Here is a 23,066-nt window from a genome sequence, read left to right as displayed (position 1 = left end):
GGATGCCTTCCCAGAAGCCTCCGCCCTTGTCCTGTAAACAGGCCGAGGAGGACCTCACCACACATGGACTGAGAGCAAACACCCAGATCCCTGTCTTCACCCAGACTGTCAGTGTTGAAACCAGGAACCAGGAACCAGGATCCAGGACTCCAGCCAATACGCACGGTGCCAGCCAGCAATGCACCGACGCCCCATACTGCTGTCGCCCGGCCAGGCAAACAATGAGAGGAGAGGCCAGGGCTGGAGGGCTTGGCTTGGATGTTGTCTTGTCAATCTGCACGCCCCACCCTCCCCCTCCCCGTCGCTCCATCTCCTCCTCCTCTCCATCCCACCACAGCCCACATCCCACCCCCACCCCTCTCTCTTTGGCTCGACCTTCCCCTCCGAGCGTTCCTCTCATCCAGCCACAAAGAGGCTCCATTCTCTCCAGAGAGCAGGCTGCCACTCCCGCGCTGTAACCCTATCACCTGCCTAACAGAGAAGTGTGTCATCTCCACAGAGTAGCAGGAAGTCTCTCACAGGCCAGAGAGAGTACACACACACACAACTCCAAACACACATACACACACACACAAGCTTGCATTTGCATGAACTGCAGCTAAGAAAATCACTCACATAAATGTTTGTATTAATGCACATACTGCTGGTGTACATCGCACATACATACACACATACACACACACGGCCACACAGAAACACACTTGTACACCTAGGTATAATTTATGCTCAGTGACCTTTGGGGAATCTTTCCATCGTATTACAGTAATAGTACATCTCTACGTCGTAATCTACGGTGTTTATGTCGTTTAGCTTGGTTAGTTACCTCTACGTGGTTGTACTTTACTGACCTGCTGTTTAACTGCAGCAGTACAGTTGTAGGATCCATACACATGTATTTGCATTGCTGTCGAAATGGAAACGTGTTCACTTTCATTCACCCGTTCACTTTTTTTTTTATGAGGTCACTCTAATGTCACCGGTCATAATTCACATACCTGGAAAGAATTCATTCGATAAACAAATCCAGAACGCAGCAGAGAGTTGACTTCACATGGAGGAAGTATATGTTATCCCAAACACGATTGAAAAAGTTTGGCATTTACATATCCCTTTTTCTCATTAGTGATATTGAGTGACTGGATATTAAATAACAAACATGCTCAAAGTGGTCTTGGAAACCACAAAGGGTCCACTCTGGAACCCAGCGGGCAGGACGGCCTAAAGTTAGTGCTTTTGGTGGGACTACAAAGGCAGCCTTAGTGAGCCTCACTGTTGGCTTTGGACTCACAGTTCCTTCCTGTTCATGGAAATTTTCACAGAAATATGTTTGGGTCCTGAAAACAGTTTGATTTGGATGAGGGTGTGTGGCTGAAAACGCAGTTTTATATTAACGCAAATGCGTTCCACCTGTATAAATTTAAAGGCAAACATTTTGAGAAAATTTTGAGAATCAAATTAAAAAGACGATAAGATATTATTTGAGCACAAGACTAAATACACAAAAGAAGGGATGCCAATTTAAGATTTATTCTCATAACTGCGCACAATTTCATTGAAAAGTCAAAAGGAGGCGAAAAAGGTGACCAAAAGTGTAGAGAAGTCTGGGAACTACCTCAGTCGAGAGATCTATAGGAAGATTTTCCCAGGGACAGTGTTTTATTCTAAACCTTTACTGCTCTCTGCTGGTTGTCCTGCTCTAGGATATTTTGCTAACACAGAAACACGACACTTTCAACTGTGGTCACAACCTTTCTGTGACACTTTCCTTCTGGAGCCACTCCCTCCCCCATATCTTAGTTCCTACCCAGGATTGGCATGCCTCGCTGAAAAAGTGTATAAAAAGTGTAAAGTCATAATCTTAGCACCCCTCCAAGCCCCCCACTGATGAAAATGTGACTATGGCTGTGTGTGTGTGTCTGTGTTTCTCAATAAGAGATTCAAATCTGCTCACTGAGATGAAAAATACCAGAAAAATCTGATATAACCTAAGTATTTCTCTGGAAGTAAGAAAATCTCCTTAAGTCTGGGACAGGGTTGATTATAAACTTGGTCAATGAACCACTTCCACTGCAGGTCACTAACCGTATTCTCTGATCTCACCAGTAGATGGTACTAATGTGTCACAGGTGTTTTTGAGTCCTCAATTTTATGTAACAGTATTGTTTTGTGAAAAATGATTATTCATCATTCTGCAATTTAACTTCAAATTGCATATCTTCAGATGATCTCCTTCTTATGTTGTACGTCACTTTGGATTAAAGCATTTGTCAAATTAAAATAAATGTTGATGGACAATGTAACCATTTCAAAACCAGATGAAGAAAGGTTATTGCTTGTTGGATGAGGACCAACTCAGACAGCCTTTATCAATGCACCCTGAACGCACATCAGTCTTCTTCTGCATTGTCTGCATTTGTCTCTCCTAAACAGAGGCAAACATGAGAGGCTGTCTCATTAGCTGTCCAGGCCAGCAGATTGCCCCCCCACCCCCTCCCCAGGGCACAGCACCAAGGCCTGGGAAACTCTTGAGAACTCCTGACAGCTGCAGACCTCTAGGAACCTGATGAAAAGTTCCTTCCTTTGCTCTTATTTGTCTCGGGTAGCTGGTGCACTTGTTAAACAAGTCTCCTGCCCTCATTGTGTGTGTGCTTAGTTTGTCAGGAAAACTATAATATACATGTGCATTATTATTCACCGTTCTATCCCCATGGACGACTCTTCAAGATTGCTGATTCATTCATTTCCTGATAGCGCTGCTGCAAAGAACCAGACTCTACTGGTGGATTTGCAGGTCGCATTGATGGATTAGCAGGTCGCTACAACACCTTGTTTTCGGTGCAGTGATTTTACAGTACACTTGTTTAGTTTGGTCATGATGACAGACTCGCTGGCTATGTTTTTAGAGCAAACACATTTGTATCGTCATGCCAACACCAGTTTTGGGGTTTTCACGAGATGGAAGTGCTGGCTATAAGGATTACAGTAGCCTTTTACAGATTACATGACATCCTCACTTCAGTAACCAGGGACTAACCCTTAAAGGATGAATACTGTATGTTTTCTGCATATGCTACTTGAACAGAATATACACTTGCTGTTCTCTTCATATAGTACACAGAGTAGAAGACAGCAGAGGAGAGACACCGTTTGAGGGACTACCCAACAAAACTGCACTACTGAAGGGTTGTGGGGGTTCATAGTCAATTACAGACTATACAATTGTTGTGAATTGCTGGGACAGCATAAGAATGTGAACAGTTAGAGAAGAAACCCAGTCACTTTTTTTTCCTTCATTATAAACACAACATCAACATGTACAAAAATGTCACATCCAGTGTAAAACATGGCATAACACTATTCACAACACAATAATACAATGCCCTAGAACAGAGGTCTCCAACCCTGTTCCTGGATAGCTGCCTGCCTGTTGGTTTTTGCTCCAACCACATTCATTTGACCTGATTCTACACTAGTTACCTGATCAACCAGATAATTATTAGAATCAGGTGTGTTAGATTGGAGCTAAAACCTACAGTAGCTCTCCAGGAGCAGGATTGGAGACCCCCGCCTTAGAATGAGAAACAACGCAAACAGATAGGAAAAGTTTGAATAAGAAGGGGGGATACAGAACCAGAAGGGAACTGTGTGTTTTAATCACATGCCTCATATCATAGTCGAGTATGACAGCTAATTGACAGTTGAGACGGGATACAGGGATGTGTAAACAGTCCACGCTGAGAACATGTTATGCTGTTGCTCCGCACAGTCTGGCGGATGGATCAACGTCTTGGCTGTCTTCTGATCTGCCTGACACAACGAATGGCCAAGTCTGTGAACAGAGATCGTAAGAACCCACAATGAGAGATGACAACTAAATGAAGATTGTGATGATATTATGACTTATTTTTATAGCTACAATGTAACTGCCTCAAATCTAAATCAAAGGGTCCCATGCATGTTGTTTTTAGTCAGACATTCAATTCATTCAATCGATTACAATTAGCATATTAGTGACGTCAAAAATGACACATTTGTCATAAGAGGCTGAGATTATTCATACCAAGTTTATAGGGTGTACGAAGCTGTTTTCAAAACGGTCATCCTGCAGAATTTGTCTGAGGTGAGAGATGTAGCTGGAAGCGAGGCGCAACGTGTCCAGTTTCGAAAGTTTGGTATCCGCTGGTACCCAAGGCAGGCTAGTTTTAAGTCTGGAAAATGCTTTGCTTAGAACTCGCATCCGAGCTCTTTCTCTGGCATTGGCAGCGTTTCTTTGCGTCTGTTGAGCTTCCTTTTGATGAGACTTTGAGATAAGTTGTTTACCCTTGGACCCACTGCGCATCCGTTTGCGCTTTCGGTCGAAGCCGTCATCTGTGCCGTACTCGTCGTCTGAGAACTCTGCCGAAGTATAGTGCACACTGCTCCGCTTGTTGCTTCCCAACGGGGCGTCTTTCCTTAGGTGAGATGTCTCAATGTCATCATTTTCGCTCACCGAGCCGGTGGACATTTCTGTGTACGTAATGTAATTGTTGTAGGATGCACAAGTCACTCCCAAGTGTCGATATCCCTTTTTTAATATGACCAAAGCCGTTGAACAAGTGTATGACAAACCCGTGCCTTCAATTCAAGATATTGCTTCTTTTCTTCTGAAGATATCCGGTTCTACAAAGTTATGTTACTTGTGTTACCTTAACGTTCTAAATGTAGCATTTACAGTAACAGCTACAATGAATCCTACAGGTTAAATCTCAGGCCCATCACAAACGTAACCTACACTTATGTGGATGTGTTGCTGTAGATCCCTCTACAACTAAACATGTCCTCTCCCTCACCCTGCTAATTTAACTGTCTTAGACTTGGCATGAAGTATAGTATTTTCAGGAACTGTCCCCACCCCTTTTCTTTGGACCACCGTGACCTTCACAGAACTGTACGTTGGCAGTCAGACTGGCTTCTTCACTCTGGCAACTTGTAGCCCACTGGTGAATTTGACACTAGAGAAAATAGTGATGGAATTCACTAGAAGCGATGAAACCAGGAAGGATGTCTAGTATGTAGATAGACTAGAGTATAAGAAGTAACCTAAGCATAGGTCATGTCCTGTGGAGTACTGAACAGGATGCAGAGTTATATGGAGTAAATAGAGAGTGAGAAAGCTCCTGAAAGGCCCTAGCTCCATCCAGACCACTAGCTTGTTTACCATCATCTGATTATAGCCAAATTACGCCCCCAAACAATACTGTGGCCAGCCTAAAGATGGAACTCTGTGTGGATGTCTCCCACAGATGTTCGGTGGTAATAGAAATGTCTGAGGACCTTATCAAAAGTGTCTAATCCCTTGCCCGTTTCACAGAGGGATAGAGTTACCGCAGATGCAGCCTGCTTTCACGCGCGGCCCTGTTGCATCTGTCTCAGCTGGTCAGCGTTCCCATGACATCTGGAGCACTGGCATGACTGAGGCGTGGTAGAGCAGGGGGCGAGCCCGGAACATTCCCAGGGTGAGTTTCACCGTCCTGTGAGCAGGCTTCCTTTCCCCTATTCTCTACTTTACCTTCAGAGATGTGAGGAGGTTACAAGGTGGTAGGAAGACAGAGAAAAAAGGGAGGGAAACAGCATCAGGGTGTTAGAAGTCTTATGCAGCAAAATGTCATTTAGGGGAAAATTAAGGACGTTAGTGTGTGATGAAGATCATTACTTTGAAATAAGGCACACAGGTATCCTGGAAAGAAATTTAATTAAAGTGAAAGTTTCATTTTAAAATGTAAATGAGGAGTGAAATAACCTTACGCTTGAGAAAGAAATCTATTCTTCCGAATATTCCTGGTAAATATGATATCTGTGAATAGTTTTCTCCATAATTTGTGTGAAATTTAGATTTTTTATCACAATAGTGTGATTCAGCCAGCGATTATCTACACTTAACTGCACAGCTGAGATGCATGCTGTATTTTTGGTGCCTGGTAATGCCAAATTCACAGGGAAGCATGGAGGAAGATACTGAACTCATCCTTTCTGCTCTTTATCGACTGTAAATTAGATGACATCAGAACTTTATTGTTCACTCGTCCCATAACAGTATTCTTGACCTCTATCTTTTTATGGGCCAAAAGAACTCCACTCCATGACCTCTCTGTGCCCCGCTCTGTCCCGGTTTAGAATTTCTCACATTTTCCCCTCTTCTGGGGCAGGAATGCTCCCTAATCCACGGAAACGTTCTCTGTCTTCCTGTAATCCTGTTCCTCAAACCATCGCTCCGAAGAGAAGGCGCGGGGCATCAGGAGGACCTTGGGGATCCACTTCAGCGTGTCATCAGGTTGAGGTATAGAGTTCCTCTTGTCCTCGCTGGACCGTCAGGCAAACTGCCATCTCCTCAACTGTCAGTGCATTCATCAGCGCTACGGACACGTACATGCAGCACAAGGTGCAAGCTAAGGGATTTTATGACAAGATATGAGAGATTAATGTGTTATTTAATTCTCTGTCCTATTTTGTCAAAAGTACATGAAAAGTTATCGGCTTTGTGACACATATTTTAGCCCTGGCATAACATCTTTTCAGAGCAGCGAGCTTTGCTAGACAGGGGTATCCATTAGTCAGTTTGTCAATGTAGTTAGTCAAACATTGCTCAAAACATCAGCATAATGGATGACATGCTGAATCTATTAGCCATGGGAATAATTAAAGTCAGGAGAAACAGTCATAAATATCTCATGAGTTTTCACTTGAACGGAGACTTTAGCATTTGTCTATCAGCGCCGACTCTTAGACTTCATGACCCCCGTCATGGCCTTGCTTAGTGTGTCTTGGAGGCTGAGCGACAGGTGCAGGCTGATGATGTCAGAGGGCGGTTTGTGTTTTGCACCCCAGGCTCCGTTCCCATGGTCACCGTGGCTTCATAGCTGCATTGGTGAACAAATGGAGTATGACACCAGCATCACAGCTATTAGACTAATCAGTGTGAATCCCATCCCATCACAGTATGTCTTCACACCCTTCTCTGAAGTACAACTTTATAACAGAGGACAAGATACTTTGTGTTTTAGTAACAATTTGTAGTCAAACTGCAAACTGGTGATGTATTCTGATATGTTACAGTAAATATTTGCCAAACAATCATCCACATGTTTCTCCCCTCTGCTTGGTAAACAACAGATGGTATTCGAGCAACAATTAGGATTCATAAAAATCACCCTGTCTCTCCAGGACATTTTAGAATGATTATATGACTGTGTCTCTATCTTCATGCCTTGGGCCTGGTGAAGTGTTTTAATTCTAACCCCAACATTTAAACTATGCTTTCACATCAAACCCCCCATCAGCAGGACTACCAGCTATGAGCATGTCTTAGTCTGTATGGGAAACACTAGAAAGACAGGGGTCCAAGAGTGAGTCTGATGCATGGGAGCCCCTGTTGAGCTTACCGACCCTGGGCACAGTTGTTGAGCATAAACACTCTCACACCCTCCAGACTGCGGCTGGGACTGGGCACAGAAGGCTGCAGGCCGCTGTAACGAATAGCTCCCCTGTTAGTGTTTTGCTTGCCCTAGGGAAAGGGGAAGAGGTGGCCATGTAACAGACCCTGACACCCAGTGCAGATCTCAGCCAGATGTTGGCTTCCTCTCACTCTCTTACATTGGCTGCTTCAAACGCCGGTGTTGAAAACCCTTTTCTCAGTGATGCGTGTCCTATGCAACGGATGGGTCACATACTGTGGGAATTATACAGTTGTAAAAATAGTTTAAAAGACTCTTTAACAAACAGCATGCTGGGCTGGGATCCAGCAGGGAGAGGGTAACACTTGCTGCTTGGTTGGGATTTCGGTGCTGTAATTTTAGGACAAGATCGGAGAAAAGTAATTTGCTTGAAAGCATAATTCCACCTTTTCAGGTCAATGCACTGTGAAACTATTATCGTGTCGCCATTGGTCAAATTGGCTTATCATCTGGAATCTTCTACTCCACTACATATCTGGATGTTTTGATCTAGTGTCCCCTAGCTGAGTCATCATCCTGACTATCACAAGGTACAGGTATCCTTGTTCACTTCCTCTCCCTCGCTACATAGGCATAAATCCATCCCTGGGTATGACAAAGCCTTACAAGGTTAATAAGCTTGGGCTTGGGGCCAATAGGAATTTACATGGCAGTTCCGGCACACTGAGAACCCTCTCAGGAGTTTATGGAGCACTAAAGGGTCTCCATGGCGGTTAGTGTGGAACAGTCCTTTCGCCTGGAAAGGACTCACCAGTGAAGCAGTAACATGGAAGCATACTACATTTACTCAAGAATATTACATTTACATTTAGTCATTTAGCAGACACTCTTATCCAGAGCGACATACAGTAAGTACAGGAACATTCCCCCCGAGGCAAGTAGGGTGAAGTGCCTTTCCCAAGGACACAACGTCATTTGCACAGCCTGGAATCGAACTGGCAACCTTCTGATTAATAGCCCTCAGCTCTGCTCAGCCATCCGACCCCCCTACTACAGTGAATGGTCTAACTGTGTACTCTTCCTCATCTGCTTTAAATGACTTTAGATACACAATCTGTTCACACAGCAATCATTCAAACGTTCATTTTTTAAATTCTTACTGTATATTGAGGCGACTACTACAAGGCCGTAGCGATGGAGTCAACATTGGGGGGGACAAAAAAAGTTTTTAATGATAATTTTGGACAGTGTGCGTGGTTGCCTGTCGTAGCGTAGCACATTTATATTTTTATTTCAATATATTGGGGGGGGACATTTTGACCAGATTTGGGGGTGTGTGTCCCCCAATATATATTATGTTTACGGCCTTGGACTACTATGAGTAACCACAGCAGGTTTCAGGCATCTAGCCCTTTCCTAGTCAAAGTTAGCAGGGGGTGCATTTAGTGGCAAGGCCCAACACAGACCTGCATATTTTGATAGCCGTCATCAGGTAGATTTTTTTCTCTCGAAAAGCTGAAAAAGTTTTTGTGGAAAAGAAGTTCACACATTTTTTTTTAATTATTAAATAAAATTATTCAGCAACAATTTGCTGAATATTTTCTATTGTTGTAAAAATGAGACTGAATTGTCTGACAGTGCATGCAGTAGAAAATAACATAATGATTACACACTGCTTTAGCACTGGTCACACCACTACTATACAGTATGTCCGTAAATACAGTATTCAAGTATTTTTAAACGTTTTCATATAATTCTAATTTGCATTACAGTACTGTACTTATGTAGTTTCAAAATAATAACGTTGCTTAGATCATAACAATGTAATGCTCATATTCATATATTTGACACTCAACTGTATATTCAGGGCTTTAGGTATAATTAATATAGTTATAGAATTATATACGTTTTTGCATCCTCATCATTTTCTGGCTTCAATGGCCTTCATTAAGGGGACCCATTTGGACCCCTTGTTTGGATTCCTCTTTGACTTCTGCCTCTCGTCTTTGACTGTCTTTGGCCCATCGTAATCGTCCGCCTCGGAGGTGATGTCCATCTTCTGGATGATGAGTTTCAGCAGGCTGTGCTGCTTCTCCAGCACGCAGGACATCTCCTTCATTCTACACACGGGAACACACACTCATCTTAGATCCTCTTAGGCTCACCTGTTGCTCACCAGAAGGGTTTTCAAGTTTGGGAGTTGTATAGGAGTGTAGCAGGCAAGCCTTATTTCAACTAAGGTTCCTTGCAAACAGTGGAGATCCTTTTCTGGATGTCCTTCCATTGGGATTCTATAATTCAAGTTGGTGGACCTACCCCAAATAACCACTAGGGGTCGATCACACACTCCACTACTTAAGCGTCCTGTAGCAACAGTGTCAGGACCATAACAGTTAATCAACAAAATGTGTTTGTTTTCGCTCTCAAATGTGTGAGGTAATGGCTTTGTGCTTACATTAACACTCATGTCTTCAGAAATACGAACACCCATTACCACTGGGTCACTATAACCTGGGGTCCAATTTATTTAGTCAACTAAACCTTTGAAAACAAATGGAACATTTGGTACTATGTTACCATTGTATAGACAACATCAGCTGTTTGGTTAATTTTCTAGCTTCCTCCAAAGGTAAAGCTATAAATCCATGAATACTAGTTAGCCCCTGCGTCTGGGGAACATATTGACCCTGAGCAATTGGCCTTTTTTGGATGCAGCTACAGCTTTTTATTCCAAATTTGTATTTTGGGAGTCATTTAAGGAAGCTACTAAGGACGCCAGGTATTAAGATTCATGTTTTACAGCATTTTTGTTGGTTTCGTGTCATTATGACCCCAGGACAATAGGAGGGTTAAAACGATGTTGTAGCAGTAGCAGCATAGTGTCCACTCGTGTCTGTTACCTGTATTTCTGTTTCTGCTGTTCGTTCTCCAGGGGTGTCAGGTCCCGGGAGTTCTGCAGGTGCAGACGGGTCCGTCTCTTTGTAGTCTCTCCCATATTAAACAAGACCTGTCGATACCAGAGATTGTGTGATTGGATCGGAATCATTCTAATGAGAGTGGAATTTGACTCTTTGCTGACTGGACATAGATTAACAGACGGCAGAGTCAGAAATAATGTGTTTGGTAACAATCGCTAAAATTACAACAGTAGTAGTAACACGTAAGTCAACAGTCCTACTTGATTGACAAATTTGACATGGTCATTTTTACCGTGGAACACTTGCGGTTGGGGTAGACAGTTATGGAGGGCTTGTCAACATGCTTCATGAACCAGTAAGGCAGCTTTTCTTCCAGATTGGTGTGGAGTTCGATCTAAAATAATAAAGAAAACTGTCAACTTAACAGTCCATTATAGCATTTGACGAAGGTTGAGATTTAATAACACCATGTTATTAGAATGATTCTGGAACGGTCAAAATAGCATTATAACGTGTTAAAAACAAACAACCTTGAAGTTAGTTAATACATACCTGCATTGCTATTCTCTTGAGGGCAGCATTCCTCTGAACCTCTGCGATGTCTCCTACAGCCAAACCAATCTACAACACAGCCAATGGGAGATGAGTAAGAGGCATTGACGTTTGCTGTGTCAAGCAATTAGCATCAACATCCAGAATTGACCTGCTTCTGTGAGAAGTCTCACTTCCTAAATACACTCAACCAAAATCGAGTGCCACTGCATGGCTGCTTACCAGGAGGTTCATGAGTAATATAGGCATGAGCAGAACAAAATGCACAAAAATGATGAATGTCAGCAAGGGGAAAGGAAGCTCGTTGTTCAGGTACGCATTCAGGAAGTTGCCCTGGTAGTTGAGCTCTCCAACCATCATCACGAAGGTCTGTAGCACAGAGAGATCTAGACGACTGAATTCACTCTACAAAGAAAACAACAGGACATTCTGTTTTGTTTGATGAAAGAAATGACTGAAGGTAATGTATGTATACTGTATATTCGTCACATCACAGCTGTCTCATAGATTTACGGACATGGGTCTTTTCTAACCTGGTTGAGCATGATGGCATAAAAGCCAAGGCCAAAGGCCAACATGAGGAAGAAGAAGAGGACTATGATGCACACCAACGTCTTCATGATCTCTCCGAACATGACCACGTAAATCCCAAAATGCCCAAACCTGAGGAAAGGAGTGGATGTCATGTCTGCCAGTGCCTCGACACAGGACTGGGAAACAGAATGTCGACTAATCCTATTTCGTGTTCGGAAATATGCTTAGCGATATGCGACCTTTGGAGGTAGAGGAGGAAGTTGACCCAGGCCAATAAGATGGCGCAAGCCCCTGCTTCCCAGTGCAGGGTCCCAGATGAGTTGAAGAAGAGTGGGATGATGAAGAGGAGGGAGAACACAGCTGCACCCCAGTCCAGGGCGTTTGAGGCATCCTTAAAGTAGCTCATCCTCTTTGAGGGGAAAATAACACAGAGTGAGAGAGGCAGTTCATGGTAAACAAAGTGATCTCATAAACACAAATCTCTCCCAGCTGGTCAGCGGTATCATTGGCTTCTGCTTTAGTATCAAATAAGCCATATACTCCACAAAAGAAAAACAATGAAGTGAACAATGAAGTGACTTTGAATTTCCGTGGACAGACCCTCTGCAGAATTTAATGTAGCTGGCAGAGAAAGTTCCCATGATACTGTAGCTTGCTTTCAATGTCAATCGTACAGCTTCGGTGTCAATCATTCAGTTCCAAATCACAAAGAACCAGATCCATCACTCCTGATGGCCCGAGTGACCTCCATCCGAGGTTCCCCTGCAAATGCTGGGGGGGGGGGGGCAGATTTATGGGAAAGGCAGACACACAGGGTCTGTAGAATACCTGCTGTGAGATCTGCACCACTTCCTTCACGATCCCATGGATGTTCATGAGGAGCACCATCACCATGCAGAGGGACCTGGACACACTCTGCTGTTGAGAAAATCGTAATGAAGTTTTCAGAAAATTCAGGGAAAGGAGCAGACCCAAGGCTTACATAGAGGAGTTATTAAACAAGCATTAACTCTGATGACCGGTGATCAAATGGATTCTGCCATGCTGCTGCCTGTCCAGCGAGAAACTGAATTTACCCAAATCCTCCATGACACATTGTTGATGTAATGTGCAGACAAATAATAATGAGGGAGATGACGCTCACTCTGACCTTGCTAGCGGGTTTGATGAATCTCTCACAGCTCATAATGAAAGTGAATAAATGAAGTAATAGGATAAGGACAAGGTTATTACTTAGGCAATACACATGTGATGATGACGGAACACATTCAAAGTAATAGGACATGAAATGATCTTGTCAGTGGCAAGGAGAACTGGCTAACGGGTCGCATGCTGCTTGAATTGCCATCAGGGCAGAGCATGGAGAGAAGAATGAGTGTGATCCCATTATCACATGCACACGGGATGGTGGTGACGCCATCTAATTCAGTCTATCTAATGTTCACCTCTACCTATGTCTGTAGTAGTAAAGGTAGACAGGCTTTTACGACCGGGAGAAGGTATTACATTTCTCGCAGCAGTGAATATGCGCAAGTATTAATCAAGGATGTTCTATTCCAATTCATTCCAAGATGCTCCCAAACCACATCGTTCTGGCAATCCCTCCTCTGCGCACTCACCCTCCTTTGTTAAAACTCAACGATATTAAAGTCTCAAAGCATCTGCTCTCCCATGTTACTAAAGCTCCCAGTTTTTCCTCACACAAATTATTCCAACGCTGACAACCAAGCAACTGGCACACTTTAACACCTGCTAGCATTAGCATTAGCATCTGCGGCTGACTACCTCCATGAAGGATATGGGCACCATGTTGACTGATGTTTGGTTGCCTGGGCCAGGGAAGCTCAGAGTGGGTCTCAGGGTGATTATGAGGTGGGTTAGAGGCAGCAGGCCCAGCAGGTAGACAAACAGGTTGAGAATATGGGCCTTGCTCCCATATGCAAGCCTACAAGGAAAGGACACATGAGTGTGATGGTCGGATTTTGTTGTCATGGCAAGGCATTGGGACAGCAAAGGAAAATATTTTGTGAGGTGTTAAAATCGAAAAGAAACATTAAAACCCAGGGAAAGAAACATTAAAATGCCTGATTTATCATGAGTCATTGTGAGTACTGACCACTTCATCTCCAGGTACTTCTCACAGACTGAGTGGCTGAGCAACTCTATGCGGTTGAATTGCACCATGGACTAAGGAAACAGACAGAAAAAGGACCTTTGACTTAATGGAACAAACATGGCTGCAATGACAGGACATTCTGTAGAAACACAACTCAAGGTGTGAGTCTTAATATACTTTACTCCCCTTCTAGGACAACAAGATTTGCAGTCCACAGACTAAAAGACAAATAGTAGAGCTACTGCATTATCATAACACATTTCCATATTACCTACTACTGTAGGTTGTAGAGGAATGTGTCCCAATGGAAGAAAATCTAAACTCCGTCCTCTGTTTATGCAACTTAAACAAAAAGCATGAAAGTCTTCGATTGAACTGACTACCTGTGCTGTTCATGCCAGTTTTGGGTAACAGTAGAAAGAGAATTCTAATTCTTCTAATTCAATAGAAGAATTCTTAATGCCATGCCTAGCACACAGTTTTCAAACAGGAGGAGAGGAAAATAGGTTAGATAGAGCCAGGTGTTTCTGCTTACATTCAGTGCAGATAGTGGCTGGACGTGCAGGCTTTTGTCGTGCTTCGAGTGCTTCTTCAGCACCAACGGAGCCTGAAGCCACCGGAAATTGTATTCAATCTACACAACGAAAGGAAATCAACCATAAACCTTTTACCAATGTTGTATTTATTCAAGGCGCTGCAAAAAAAAGTGCTGATAATTCAAAGGTGACGAGATGTCTCAGTTCTTTGTGGACTTGTGAGGATATGCTGTGAAGATTTAGTTTGAGTGTGTTGTACAAGAGACCTACATGGTAGTCAAGACTGTTGGCATCATCGTCCGACTCTGTCACACAGCTGTCCAGCAGGTGCTGTCCAATTAAAAGAGAAATTAGAACTCCATCTGAAGACACACATTGGCTTTCCGTCCATTGTATGTTGGAAAACCCCATTTAAAATGTTCTGAATGGTCTAGTTAGATACAGTTGTTGAGAAATCCCTTGGATTGGTGATAAGGAGTCAAACCTCGTAAGACTCAGGTAGAAACTCTATCATGTCAAGAACAGCACATCTCTGGCCAGTGCCATGCTTGAATAAAGTGATTGCCTCAGCACATCTGCGTCACAAAAACACACCAAACAGAGATGTCAAATGTAAGGAGCAATTTAGTAATAATGAACAATTAGTATTTTTACATTGATTGGATGTCAAATGTTACCAACAATGGCCTTTTTTCTTTGTTTACAACAGTATCACCTGTCACTGTCAATGATGGTATTGACCACTTCCTTTTTCCCATGTTGTATTGCCTCGTGGAGGAACGAGGCGTGGTCCATGTTGAGGGTGAGCTCTGCCCCTCTTCCCAGAAGGAGCTTCACCGCTGCAACGTGACCCTCCTTAGCCGCCATGTGCAACGCCGTACTCTGCAATGTCAGAGGGGCGCAGGACACACAGTGAGACGCCTCACAGGTCCGCTCTTGTCCAACACTCGAGTCGGTCTGTGACTCGAGAGGCGTAGCCAATCCGCTCTTTGTTCGGTCTGAACAATTACACACCTTATATTTAACAAATCAACCAAACATTGTTCTCAGACAAAATCTTAAATGGGACGAAATGCTCACAGGCCATCGAAAGCCTGGATCTATACTAGCATTTCACATCTATTGTCTGATGCTGATTTCGAAGGTTAAGAGAGACTTTCTCATTGTCCTTGACAAGCTAACCCCTCAACAGCCTGATCAATAACCATTCATATCTGACTCACATCTGCTCTTCCATGGCTGATGAAACAGCTGCAGTTATGCCGTAGTCTTACTTACCCCGTCTTCGTCCACCTTGTCCAGTAGTTTGATGTTGGAGGTCAGCAGGATGTTCATGGTCTGGGTGTAACCCTCCGCAGCAGCGTGGTGTAAACACGTCCAGCCTTTGTAATCACTGACATTTCAAGACAAACACGTCAGGATTCAGGAACAGACTTACTCGACGTACAACACACATTTACAGATGTCTTTTAAGGCGATAAGCTATAGATTATTTGACATCCATATTCACCAAACAAAGAAAAATAAAGGAATGTGTGCCGAGCTCAAATCGATGTCATTTTTGTATTTCTCAAAAGGTGGGAATGGGGTGGCATGCGGCAGGGTGCATAGCTTGTTATCAGGCAACCAAACAAGCCTGAGCGTATCTACAGTTTGACGTGGCAGCTGTGTGGGACCTAGGAGAGAGGCGGGTGCTGTTCACCTGTGGAAGAGGGCTCCTTTGCGCAGCAGTAGCTCCACTACCTTGGTGTGGCCCGCTCCTGCCGCCAGGTGGAGAGGAGTCAGGCCCCGCTCATCCCCCTCGTTCAGCAGGCGGGAGTCCTTGATGGTCTCCAGCAGCCTCTCACAGGTGTTGAAACGCCCAAACCTGAGACGACAGGGCCAGCAGAGGTTGTGTCAGGGATTTGTTAAGAAGTCACCGTAAAAACTGGAGGAGGTTGGACAGGAACTGAAGGAGCAAAACGGGAAGGGAGAGAAGGAAGAGAAGCAGAAGGAGGGAGAAGAAAATGTGGAGGAGGGGGAGGAAGGGAGAACAAAGATGGAGATACATCTTAGAACAATCAACCAGACCTTCATTTGCCCTTTAGCTCTAGTGCAATGGATGAATACCAGTGAAAAATAGAGCACAGAACAATCCATATCGCCCACACCTAATGGACCTCTGGGTCACACTATGGATAACATTCAATTACATGTGCCTGTCTAATTCAATTCCATTGCAGCAGGCACTCTATGGGTGACTAATTGAACGATTAATGAGTAAAGTGTGACTGTTAAGTCCACACTGCTGTCATTTATCAGAAATGTGCTCTTAAGAACACAGAGTTAGAACCTTATTCTGTTGCGTGGACATGGAAGGTGACTTAGAATATCCCCGCAGGGGAACATGCACTCGTACCATGTCAATCCCAAACATGCCCATGCCAGACGACAAAACAGAATATTTCAAGTCCAACTCACTGGGCAGCAAAGTGCAAGGCGGACTTCTTGTCCTTAGACTTGCGTTCCAGACAGACCTGCCCTGAGAGACCCAGCATGTTCCTCACAGAGTCGGGGATCCCCAGCCTGCAGGCGTAGTGGAGGGGGGTGCAGCCCTCGTGATCCTCGTCACTCAGCAGATCCTTTATGATGCTGTGCTGTAGGGAGACATCAGACACACTCATATACAAAGAGTCAAGTCTTATGGCAAGAGACATCACTGGCACGTCCAGAGAAGTTCATCACCTCTGTTTCAATTTGGCTTGTTCCTCATTGAAGCACAAAGTGTAACACCCACGCTTGGCAGAGCTCTGAACTTGTATTTGGCCTAGAGACAAGCTAATAAACTTCAACCGAAGACAGGTGTAAAAGGCTAACTATGTTTGGAAATAAGTAAGAATATTTTATAGTCATTAAAGGCATAAATATCCACTAAGAAGAGACTCTGTGAGGTTGGTCACCTGTAGCATTTCCTGGGTGAGGTTCCTTAGGGCCTTGGGCTGCAGGATAGCAAGGTGGAGGAAGTTGCAGCCTGATCTGTCTTTAATGTTAACGTCCGCCCCTGTGAATCAGAGGTGCACACACAAACACACACACACAGGCCAACACACACACACACACACACACAAGCATACTTGCTTCGATGATGTCACTGTGCACGTCACTGTGAGCTCTGTAGTGTATAGCTTTGTCTTACCGTGAGACAGCAGGAGAGACACTGTTTTCCACGCTCCACAGCTGGTGGCTAGCAGCAGGGGAGTGTGGCCCTTGCAGTCTATGCTGTTGATGTCTGCTCCCTGCACACACAATCAACATGCAGCTGGTCAGTTCACTCATGCCACACCTGATTCAAGCAGGAGACAAATTCACACGAAGGACGACGTGTATAAATACAGAGAACGATAGCTGGGACTTCCTTTAAACCGTCGTGCCAGTGTCAGTTTGTTCAGAGATTCTTCATCTACTCTGTCATTGTGTTTTGTCACGCGCACAGTAGATGTGTTCTATAGAACCAGACAATCAATTTCATGTTCATCATCTATTTGTAGTCTGTACACATGTAGCACAAAAGAGGACCTGATCTTACTTTGATCGTATCAACCCAGACTCCACATGTGACTGTGTGTGTGTGTGTACAGGTGTTCAAGTTGTATTTACCTTTGACAAGAGGTACTCTGCCAAGTCTTTGTGATCAAATATTGTGGCCCTGAAAATGAAATATACAATTTGGAATAAATCTCATCTGTGATTGTATTGTCCTGTAGCCAATCACGTGCTGTGTTTTGACATCTTAAGGTCTGACCCGCTTTGAAGCTGAGAGTTAAATAACAATATCCAATATTACACTGTACATAAACATGGGGATTTGCATTCAACCTACATCTCAAAGACACATGGATGAATCTGGATGTTTCTTCACAGTGACTGCTGGCCAGGGAGCCATATGGGGAGTCAGGGGGATTTACCAGTATGGATTGAATTCCAAGAGATTATAATCCAGAGATAATTCAAATAAGGTCGAACGGAGGCCAGGGAGGTGGAATGAGTCAGAAGCTTGTGTTCTTGTGTTTGGATGTGGATAACGTGTTAACAACGGCTCAACAGTGATGACTGACCGCTTAAGAGAGAGCTCTCAGGCATCACCGGTAGGCAGTGTACCAGGGTGGAACACATCAATATGAAGGAGAGGGGAAAGGAAAACCCATCAGGGTTAGGGTGAAGGTGTATGTACATATGGCCTTTATTGCAGTTGACGTGTGGTGTTTGTTTGGGTTATGTCTGTTTAGGGGGAACACAAACAGATGTGAAACAGGTTGTGAAAGTGTGAAAGCAAATCTGTGCCTCTCTTTACGCGAAAAACATTTTCTTTCCAGATATAGGAGATGTTCAAGGAATATCTTTATGATAGTTTCAAAGTGGTAATTTCCTGTCCTTGCTCACGCTTTTTTTTTTAATACATTATTGGTTGTAATTGTGGTTTTAGTGTACGTGTTTGCAGGTGGAATCAATGTCCTCTTTGCACAGCATGATAGTTAAATAGTTGTCTTAGTAACGGGTCAGAAAGCAAAAAAAACTTATGTTTTGAAAACAATTGCAAAACATTGTAGGAGTTTAAATTACAGTTTAAAAAAAACACATGCATGAAAATGTATGTCTTCACTGTATGTTTGCATGTTTCGACTGTATGTATACATGTGTTTAAGAATAGTTAGCATTTATGAATGTAAAGTAATATGTAAAACAGATGTTACAACAGGTGTTAAAAGGTGTTGCACCTGTGGAGGGGAGTCTGAAACGCCCCATCTGGGAGGTTGATGATGTCATCCACTCTACTGTAGGAACACAGCATCAGTTTGACTGCTTCTATTGCCCCCTGCGTACAGGCAAAGTGCAGTGCCGTGGACTTGTCAACCTAAACACACAGACACATGTTAGGCACAACTTTGATCATCTGGACAGACTGTTTATATACTTAGTGAACCATTCTAAACACTGGATTATTGTTTCCATCGCTACTACAAACCACCTCAGAAGATGCTAAACAGACTGAGGAGAAACCGCACACATGTGGGTCTACGGGCCTGTGGCACACATTACGATTAACACCGACCACAAGACAAACGGTCAGAGTGAAACACTTAAAGGAGGACGAGGGCCCCATTGAGGCTCCTCTGGTGTAACATGAGAAGGCCCCTGCCCAGCCCTGATAGGTCTGATGGGTGAGGAGCATGGTAACACAAGCTCACATCAGCAGACACAGGAGAGGCTGGCTTCCACTCAGCTTCACAACATAAAGGGTTCATCTGTTTCAACCCAACCATCTGAGGAGTCAGATGGCTGAGCGGTTAGGGAATCTGGCTAGTAATCAGAAGGTTGCCGTGCGTAATGACGTTGTGTCCCTGGGCAAGGCACTTCACCCTACTTGCCTCGGGGGAATGTCCCTGTACTTACTGTAAGTCGCTCTGGATAAGAGCGTCTGCAAAATGACTAAATGTGAATCTGAGAGCATTACTGCAGTCAGTCCTACCAGAAGCAGGGTCTGGGAGGCAGTCACTGCCAGCCGAGCAGGGGATTGTTGACAGTGTTAATGTGGGGCAATACTAACACACCTTGTACTCTTTTAAAATTACTCAAATGAACATTGTAAATCTAATGTAAATACTTTCATTTTGTGGTTAGTGGAATGACTAGAATGTCAATCTTTAAAGTGTAGATCATGACCCAATGCAAATTCAGTTGCATGTGTCAGCGAAGCATGTAAATTTATGTTGGGGCTGGGTGAGAGTTGAAGCGGACTAGATCCCAGTACCACAGTTGATTTCCACAGACAATTGGGCTTCATCTCAACCCAACTGCCAAATAGCTGCAGGTGTTACCTGCTGATGGTCGATCTTGGCTCCTTTGGAGATGCAGAAGCGGATGACCTCGATGTTGCCCCCATGCACGGCCAAGTGGAGGGGGCTGCTTTTGGACTTGTCCAGGTAGTTGATGTGTTTTTCCACTGGGTGGTCAAAATCCTCTCCTGATGGCAGAGAACACAACATCACTTCTTTTTTCTCTTATTCATAGTTTCCATCTGGCGTGGTGCGCCCCAACAGCTAACTGAAATCAGCATAGAAAACAGAACGCAAGAATCATTACAAATATTTAGGTTTTTCGGTTCTTTAAACATCCTCGTGGTCCGGTGTGATTCACCATTAGACCTCCCAGTCTAGTAAACAGTGTCAGTCTCATGCTCTGCTTAATGTGAGAGCTTGCATTATATAAACATGCTGTTGTACAGTGTTGTTATGAAATACAATATTTGACTGTAAGGTGAGTCACTTTCCCTTCTTTTCCTAGACTAATAGGATGTGATTTCAACCCTATGAGAAGCCAATTAGGAAACCAAGCTTCAGTCTGTGTCCTACCGGCCTTCAGGATGATGTCCATGGCTTCCCGGGCCCCGGAGAAGGCAGCAGCATGGATGGCAAAGTGCCCCAGCTTGTTCTGATGACACATCCGAGCTCCATGCTTCAGCTGAGGTGGGGAGGGAGAGAGGAAAGTAAGGATTTAACGGAAGGAGGGAGAGATGGAGGGATTGAGAGACGGAGGCAGGGAGAGAGGGTTTCAGTAGATCCAAAGTTGAGCTGCAGCATTTGTTTGTCAAGTTTTGCTCAAATTCATTTCCAGTAATAAAAAAGTGAACGCACCTCCAACTCTCTGTGACGCTTAGTCATACTCACCAGCATGTTGAGGGCCTCACAGTTGTTGACTGAGCAGGCCAGCATCAGAGGTGTGTTACCCAGGTCACCCTCCAGGTTTGCATCGGTGCTCTTGTTAGACAGCAGCAGCTGTTAGGGCACAGGGAGGTGACACGTCATAAACAGGAACAAGGTAGAGGGGGACAAAGCAACATCTGTCCGCAGTTCCCTTATCAAGCCTCTCCTAAGCTGCGGTTACAGGATGTGAGGGTATCTTTGGTTACCAGCCAAGTGCAAAGAGGACAGTTCGCCCCTGTTTGGGGTGCAGGGGGCCCGCTGAGGGCAGGGGCCTGGGTAGGGGCCGGGGGCAGGGGCCGGGGGCAGGGGCCTGGGTAGGGGCCGGGGGCAGGGGCCTGAGGCAGGGGCCTGGGTAGGGGCCGGGGGCAGGGGCCTGAGGCAGGGGCCGGGGCCGGGGGCAGGGGCCTGGGTAGGGGCAGGGGCCTGAGGCAGGGGCCGGGGCCGGGGGCAGGGGCCTGAGGCAGGGGCATGGGGTAGGGGCTGTGGGACAGGGCAGGGTGTCTATAGCTCACCTCCAGCAAGCTGTTGTGTCCGTGGCTGATAGCCAGGTGTAGAGGGGACATGAGGGCAGTGTTGAGGACGTTGGGGTCAGCTCCGAGTTCCAGCAGGACTGCACAGCTCCCCGACTGGTTCCTCTGCACAGCCCAGTGGAGAGGCACATTGCCATCCACATCACAACTATTCAGCTCTGGAGAGGGAAAGAGTGCACGCCCACATGCACACACAGTCACTCACACAAGGATCGACAGTGAGACTCTTGCCTGGTCATGATGGAATGACAGTGCCAGTGTCTCGAGCCGAAGGCAGCCTCACCCTTCTGGTCAGTGGCAGAGGTGATGAAGTGGAGCGCACGGACATGGCCCCAAGCGGAGGCGTGGTGGAGGGGGCTGGCGCCCGCGTCATCTCTCTCTCTCAGGACCCAAGGGTCCTTCCTCACTAGGCTCTCCAGAAGCCCCAGATCTCCATTGGATGCCAGCTGCATGGAGAAAAGTAGAATTGAACAGAAAAAACGTTGAGTACATGAACAGAGTAACATAATAACAGAATTAGAAGTGCTATAGAACTGAGTAGACATTTTGGGGATGTTTTTTGTTGTTGTTGCTAAATCCATAGTTATTGTTTTTCTAGCACAGACTGTAGCATTGTCATAGTGCTTCAGTTGGAATCAAAACCCTGAGCTGTAGTGGTCTGGTCGTCTTGGTTCTTGTTGAAACCCAGAGTAATGACTGACCTCCGAGAGAACAGCAGGGAAGGGCATCATTGATGAAGGGTTACGTGAAACCTCCGAGTTCTGGAAATGTTTGCAAACGCACCTCTGTCATCCCTTACTTCCTTTCCCACTCCCAAAACAAAAAACGACTTTCTTAAACACAAACTGCCAGTGTTGTTGTGATGTTACGTTCTCTGCACTGTTTGTGATCAGGGACAAACAGGGAGCTCGGACTCACTTGGAAGATGTTGAGAGACGCCATGGCTGTATCATCCTGGTCTATCACACACCTGTAGGAACTGTTCTGTCGCAACACCTCCCTGCTGAAATGCATCGGGGCCTCCTCTACACAAGCAATCCTCTACTGGGAAAATCACTGGAATTCAAAAAGAAAGCAAACACAGACTCATAAACCATCATTCAAATGTTGATCGTTAAACCCAACAATACACCGCCGTCCCAAACTGAAATCCCTGAAGCGAAACTGGTTATTTTATTCTTCTTTTTCCGTTGTGACAGAGTAGATGGCCTTCTCCTCTTAAGACGGAAGCTTGTGTCACTAAGGGGAAGGACCTCCGCTTTGACAAGGGCCGTTCTAGTCCAGAGCATCAGCCATTCAGTTTAAAGCCTTTCTATTGAAAAAAGCAATTAAGTTATCCAAAGCTCCACAGGGAGGGTGGCCTGTTTTTCTTGTTCCTGCTATCTCTACTTTTGCCTGGAGAGGATGGGAGGATAGAAAAATGACCTAGTAGAACTTGAGTCCATGACTCTGAATTACAGATTAATTTTGCTAGAGGGTGTGTTGACTTGTTTCTGCTTTGAGGAGATTTGAGTAAATAAAAACTATCAAGTCTAATTTGATAGACACATGTTAGTCATGTTATATCATTTGCACACTTTGTTTTCCAGTTGTGGTATCTAAAGTTGCACTACATTGATCTAGTAGAGTGACTGCTTCAGTTGTTCGTCCAGTTATTTCTTACTGTACACATCCACCCATCTGATGGTTTTGTCAGAGCATGCACTGAAC

General features: G+C 44.7%; 2 protein-coding genes across 2 annotated transcripts; both read right to left on the bottom strand.

Annotated features, from left to right (window-relative positions):
* Positions 1-3,668: 3,668 nt before the first annotated feature.
* On the bottom strand, positions 3,669-4,504 carry LOC136957847 (musculin). Its single transcript, XM_067252059.1, has 2 exons — positions 4,061-4,504; positions 3,669-3,829 (listed from the first exon to the last, which is right to left on the bottom strand). Exons 1-2 carry the CDS (start codon positions 4,502-4,504, stop codon positions 3,746-3,748), a joined length of 528 nt encoding a protein of 175 aa, XP_067108160.1. The 3' UTR covers positions 3,669-3,745.
* A 4,640-nt stretch (positions 4,505-9,144) lies between these two features.
* Positions 9,145-22,370, bottom strand: trpa1b (transient receptor potential cation channel, subfamily A, member 1b). The gene is made up of 27 exons (XM_067251797.1): positions 22,275-22,370; positions 21,640-21,802; positions 21,339-21,514; positions 20,791-20,898; positions 20,476-20,584; positions 19,942-20,087; positions 18,841-18,977; positions 17,723-17,771; positions 17,262-17,361; positions 17,026-17,126; positions 16,547-16,722; positions 15,789-15,953; positions 15,365-15,479; positions 14,802-14,968; positions 14,571-14,661; positions 14,357-14,416; positions 14,086-14,184; positions 13,551-13,621; positions 13,220-13,379; positions 12,263-12,352; positions 11,674-11,843; positions 11,434-11,563; positions 11,123-11,305; positions 10,901-10,969; positions 10,641-10,742; positions 10,331-10,437; positions 9,145-9,550 (listed from the first exon to the last, which is right to left on the bottom strand). Exons 1-27 carry the CDS (start codon positions 22,368-22,370, stop codon positions 9,352-9,354), a joined length of 3,339 nt encoding a protein of 1,112 aa, XP_067107898.1. The 3' UTR covers positions 9,145-9,351.
* Between the last annotated feature and the right edge of the window lie 696 nt (positions 22,371-23,066).

Source organism: Osmerus mordax, chromosome 15 (genome assembly GCF_038355195.1).
Source record: "Osmerus mordax isolate fOsmMor3 chromosome 15, fOsmMor3.pri, whole genome shotgun sequence".
In the NCBI taxonomy this organism is placed as follows: Eukaryota; Metazoa; Chordata; class Actinopteri; order Osmeriformes; family Osmeridae; genus Osmerus; species Osmerus mordax.
The sequence above is the reverse complement of the archived record's forward strand: the minus strand, read 5'-3'. Positions and strand labels throughout refer to the sequence as shown.